The sequence below is a fragment of the Zootoca vivipara genome, chromosome 4, assembly GCF_965207765.1.
Source record: "Zootoca vivipara chromosome 4, rZooViv2.hap1.1, whole genome shotgun sequence".
Lineage (NCBI taxonomy): Eukaryota > Metazoa > Chordata > Lepidosauria > Squamata > Lacertidae > Zootoca > Zootoca vivipara.
In genome coordinates this window covers 47,288,384-47,294,383 of record NC_142587.1, presented here as the reverse complement: position 1 = coordinate 47,294,383, position 6,000 = coordinate 47,288,384, and the positions used below count along the sequence as shown (strand labels likewise).

The following is a 6,000-nucleotide window of genomic DNA, read 5'->3' as shown; positions in this document are numbered from 1 at the left end:
GGGACATAAGTTTCTGGGCAGGAGTTGATCATGGTGAGGGTTTGCAAAATGTGTCTTCCTCTTAGCACATTTCTCTCTTTCGTCCTGAGTTCGAGTGTCTTCAAAGTCCATGACACCTTTGGTAAAGGCTGTTCTCCGACTGGAATGCTCGCAGGCCAGTGTTTCCCAGTTGTTGGTGTTGGGGACATAAAAAAGTAGCAGAAGGCATGCCTTCCATTCCAGGCCATTTTGTTGGCTTGTTTGCTACAAAGGTGTTTTTTTTAAAAAAAAATCAACAAAAATGGCAACCAATAAAAATGAGCACAAACTATGGTTAGCACTTGGTCAACTGGTGGTAAAGTTAGATCCTGTACAGCTGATCCATCCTAGGAACAAAACTTCTGAGCAGTCCTGAATTACCGAATAGGCAGATTAAGCACAAGCTGAGTAAAGCAGGGGCACAAAAAGAAATAATTTTTTTTAAAAAAGGTATTTAATAAAAAGCACTGAAGGAGTCATCATGGGGAAAATCAGAATTTTGATAAACTTCCTTACACTCCGCTCCAGCTCTTCTGCCATTTTTCTTTTCTGTCTTTATTTCTCCCCACCTGAAGCAGAAGGCACCCTACTAATGTAGATTGAAATAATGTGAGAAAATCAGAGTCTGTCATTTGTTGCACATGGCATACATGAACCTACATTTCAGCATACATGCATGTCTTGTGTCATTTTGAAAAATAAAAATTTATTTTTCAATTTAGCATTGTTTTTATTTTGAATTACATATATTTTCAGTGCTTAGGGGCCTCAAAAGGTCTTGATCCAGCCCCGCTGCTGACTCATAATTCACATCGCAATGTCCTAGCATTATGTTCTGTCATGACCTACTTTTCTGGTAAAAAGCAAGCCTGAAGAGGCAGGGGGTTGGGAGTTGAGGAGGGAGAGGAGAAGTCCTTTACATAGCCTGAGATCCTTTGGGATTCTGCACTCCCTTTCCGTATATCAATACAGAGAGAAAAGAACCATATGGGCCCAAGCAAACAACATGTTTTTGCAAAATGTTAATTGTTGCAATGATGGCTTCTACAATCTCACTTGCAATTTACTTAATAAGATGCTGACAAAAGTATATGTTATTTCTGTTTCCTGACAGATGAAAGCACACATTTTTCAAGTTGTTAGGAGGAAACTGATTTTTGTAAAAGCAAAAGGGTTTTTTTAAAAGTAATTTGACAATTTGCAATTATTAAGTGATGGATGTTATTGCAAAAAAGAGAAGTATGTATGCAAACTTCATCTATAGTCTAGGTTGCTTCAGAACTGTGGGTATTTGAGAAAGTACTTTTTTTAAAAAATGTTCAAATTCTGACAGAATTACTGTCTATTCTAGACATTAAATTCACTCCTTTAGGCATGTTATAGTCTCTACAAAACTAGTTTTGTAGCACAAACAAGAAAGAGGCTTGTGACATCTTCCAGGGATCAGAAACCTGCGGCCTTCCAGATCTTGCTCGACTGCAACTTTCATCACCATTGGCTATGGCAGCTGAGGCTGATGTGAGTTCTAGTCCAACATCTGGAGGGCTTAGGTACCTCACCCTTGTTATTGCCAAACAAATTTCATTAGGGCATAAGGTTTTGTGGATTAGAGTCCACTTCCTTCAGATGAGGTGCTGGTTGGGTTAAAGCTTACATGACGTAAAGTTTACACAGTAAAAGCAGCACAGCCACCATTTACAGCAGCAGCATTAATTGCTGACAATGCAGACGTGTTAGGATTCCTAAATTAATTAACACCTGTAGCGAGGTGTGTATGTGTGTGTGTGTTGTTGTAGTTGTTTTAGGAAAACCCCAACCGCTGTTACCATGATTCACTTCAGAGGTGACAGAACTTGTGGCACAGAAGACAAATGTGTCTTGATCATAGTTATCAACTAGTGAAGGTCTAACTTTGGGGGTTCTAAGGTTATGTCAAAACAGCTCAGGGCATATCGCAGCTTGGATGATGACGAGAGATCAAGTGATGCATAAGAACCTAAGAGCAGCCTGCTGGATCAGGCCTAAAGCCCATCTAGAGCAGTATCCTGTTCTTACAGTGGCCAATCAGATGCATCTGGGAGCCTGCAGGCAGGACAAGGACACGGCAGCCCTCTCCTCCCTTGTGCTCCCCAGCCACTAGTATTCAGGGCTATACTGCCTCTTACAATGGAGGAAAAGTATCAACATAGAGAACCTTTTATTCTGCACATATGTCTAATTCTCTTCTGAAAACATCCAGGTGCGTGACTATTATTGAATTTTCTGGAAGCAAGTCCCATAGTTTAATGACACATTATGTGTCTTTATCCTGGCTTTCGACAGTTGAGATGTATTTAATTTTTTAAAAAAATTATTTTGATGATTGTAAGTTGTTTTACAAGGCAGAGGGCCTTTTCAGTAGTGGCGCCTGCCTTGTGGAACGCCTTCCCATCAGATGTCAAGGAAATAAACAATGATCTGACTTTTAGAAGATATCTGAAGGCAGCCCTGTATTGGGAAGTTTTTAGTGTTTGATGTTTTATCATGTTTTTAATATTTTGTTGGGAGCTCAGCTGCCCAGAGTGGCTGGGGAAACCCAGCCAGATGGGCAGGGTAGAAATAATAAATTAATTCTTATTAATTGGTTTTTAACTGTTTTTCAATACTATAACCCACCCTGGGACCTTAAGAGTGAAGGGTGGGGGATAAATAAATGACGAATAACAACAATAACCACCTCATTTGTACAAAGGAAACCCTGGCCACTTGGCCTGGACTGCATTGTGCTCTGACTGCCTGAGTCTCTGAGGTAGCTTTGGCAATACGTATTTAACGCGCGGAAGAGAGAGACTTGTTTCGAAGCATAGCTGCCAAGTTATCCCTTTTTTACAGGGATTTTCCCTTATGCTGAATAGGCTTCCTCGCGAGAAAAGTGAAAACTTGGCAGCTATGTTTCGAAGTCGCGGGTGGGACCTAAGCTTCCCAACTAGTGGAAGCTGTTGCTGCGAGGAGCGGAGCAAAGCAGCCGTCGTCCTCTATGGCTGCGAGGTGATGGGGGCAAAGGCTCCCCCGCGTGACGAGCTTGCAGCAAGCGGCGTGCGACTGCAGGGGGCGGCAGAGAGCAAGGGCGGAGCGAGCGGCGGCGCCCTTCCCGGCCGCCCTCTGTGACGTCAAAGGGGGGTCTCCAGGCAACCGGACTCCAAACAGCGCGCCGGCGCTTGCTCCGGCCTTGGGCAGCGCGGAGGGCGACCGGCCGGGCTCGGGCAGCAACACCAGCCCGAGGCGGCGGGCGGGACCGGGGCAGCCATGGCGCTACCGCTCCTGCCCGGGAACTCCTTCAACAAGAATGTAAGTGGGGGTCGGCACTCGGCGGCTCCCCAAGTTCATGTCTCCTGCGCCGCCCCCCGAAACGCTCATTGCCTTCCTCCTCGTGGGCGCCGCGCCTCCACGTGCTCGCGCTGATCTCCTCCCGAAATCCGTCTCAGGAGGACCCGCCACGGATGAAACCCGAGACATGATAACGACACCCACCCCCGCCCCCGCTGCACTTCATGGCAGAGCCGCTTTTCTTGTACTGTATTTCCTTTCTCGCATCATGAAGCTGGACCGGGAATGCCCCCCTCCCCTAAGCTCAAGTTTGGGGGCTTGTCATTTCAGCAGATAGGGTGGGGCTGGGTGGGGGCAGCACCAGGAGGTGAAAAGGATTGTGTGGTGGGGAGGAAGAGATATGAATCACTTACTTATCCCCTTCTCCTTTCACCCTCCCTGTGTGATTTGTGACATCACTTTTACATACGACCTCTACTTTCATACAGTATCTTTTATATGAGGAAATGGCTTATGTTGAGATAGATCTCCGTAGTTCATCTCCTGCTGTCTGTATTTGCTGGCTGCCTGTGGCTGTGCAGAGAGGTCTTTCCTTATCTCTTATACTTTATAACAGCTTTGGCTGCATAGGCAACACGCACTTTCAGCACTTGTTCACATCAAAGGAATGGTCATTTAAGGGCGCTGGAAATTGTGCCTTAGTGAGGGATAAACTGCAGCTCCTGATATTCTTTGGTGGGGAGTCATCTGCTTTAAATGCATGGCGGGTTTGCAGCCTTTTGCAAGCTCAGTCTTCAATATACCCCAAGCATCACCGGCCACTCTCACACTTCTGTATTCAACACAAAGGTACAGTACATGTATCAAAGGAACACTTCAGCAGGGGAAGCAGGTCCATTAGAGTGAATGAGGCACTGCCCCACCAACCTCAGCCTCCCTCCCTTTGTCTTCCTTTTTACTCAAAGCCAATCCAGGGGGTAGCACTGGCTCTCATGTTCCTCCTCCTTAGTACCAGTGTTTCCTCTGTAGAACTAACCAGGGAAAATGATGGGGGCAAAGCTATAATTTGTTGACTCTGTCACTGGCTCTGGCTCCACTCACTTTTTGTCTCCCGGCCTTCTGCCCTATCAGTCCCAATGGGTACCCGTTACTATTGGATAAATGTAAGGATTTTTGTGTCTCGAAAGCAGCATCGTTTGCATGGTCATAGAATCATAGAATTGTAGAGTTGGAAGGTATCCAGAGGGTCATCTAGTCCAACCCCCTGCAATGCTGGAATCTCAACTAAAACACCAATGACAGATGGCCATCCAACTTCTGCTTAAAAATCTCCAAAGAAGGAGAGTCCATCACATTCCAAGGCCATCTGTTCCACTGTCAAACAGCTCTTACTATCAGAAAGTTCTTTCTGATGTTTAGTCAGAATCTCTTTTCTTGTAACTTTAAGCCATTGGTTTGGGTCTTACCGCCTGAAGCAGGAGAAAACAAGCTTGCTTCATCTTCCATGTGACAGTCCTTTAGATATTTGAAGATGGCTATCATATCTATCACATTCTACCAGCTTCTCCACAATCATGGGGACTGTGTCAAAAGCCTTATCAAGATACAGTATATCCACAGCATTGCCCTGATCCACCAAGCTTGTAACCCTATAAAAAAAGAAAGAAATGAGATTCATCTGGCATGACTTGTTTTTTTGAAGCCCAATCTGGGTCTTAATAATGACAAAATCCTGTTGATTTCAGGGATCGCTGAAGTCAAAATCTTAGATATATTTAGGTGTGTTCCAAGAACATATTTATGAATGGATTTGTACTATTATTGGAAGAAGCATAAATCTGCAGGGACAATTTATCTGCAGGGATAATTTGTTAAATGACAGGTTCAGGAGTGAATCTTGCAGAATATGGGCTCAGCCACAATAAAATTATTTCAAGGGTTATCCAGTACAGTAGGGGCTGGATTAAAACCAGGCTTCTGCTTTGTTCTTTATTGAAGTGTATTCTATCACTCTGTTCTTGAAGTTCTTTGGAAGAAGTTTTAAAGGAAATGTTGCTTTTCTAGACTTTTTGTGAATACTGTAGTTTGTCTTGGTTATTAAAAATACTTGGTTTGCTCAGCAGAATGCAGAATGCATTGTAAGGAACTGTTAAGTGTTTACTTGTGTTTCCACAGGCACCTTGGTGATGGATTGTGCGCTAGGCAGCCACTTAACATTATTCCCTGCTGAATAGAAACTTCTTACGTCTTCTGTTTAGGCCAGGTTTGGGGCACTTTTAGATCCTGCCCCTTTGTACAGTAGCAACAAACACATCTGAGTATCGGATGCCTAAGCCAGACAAAACAGGACGATTGTCTTTGTGTTTTGTTAGTGAGTGCCCAGACTCAGAGACATCTGGCTAGCTTCTTTCTGTTGGAAGCAAAAGAGGAGGCTAAGCCTTAAAATGACCCTGAAAAATGATTCTTTATCAAATAATAATGTTTCTTCCCCCTGAGGAAGATTACCATTTACCAAAATGTGTCAGAGCATTTTATTGTTTCCCAAGGGGTATTATTATTTGATAGAGATTTATTTTCCAGGACCATTTTGAAGCTTTGCCTCTTCTTTTGTTGCCTCATGTCACTACTCCTTTAGTATCTGTTAGAAACAGAATGGTCTTGGGTCAGATCCCACAA

The 6,000-nt window shown here is 44.0% G+C and overlaps 1 protein-coding gene across 1 annotated transcript in view; it reads left to right on the top strand.

Annotated features, from left to right (window-relative positions):
* Positions 1–3,167: 3,167 nt before the first annotated feature.
* EFHC2 (EF-hand domain containing 2) overlaps positions 3,168–6,000 on the top strand; it is a 53,598-nt gene continuing 50,765 nt past the window's right edge. The window contains exon 1 of the mRNA XM_035116174.3: positions 3,168–3,345. Coding sequence (XP_034972065.1) covers positions 3,304–3,345 — 42 coding nt within the window. The 5' untranslated portion in view covers positions 3,168–3,303. The remainder of the gene's footprint in view (positions 3,346–6,000) is intronic.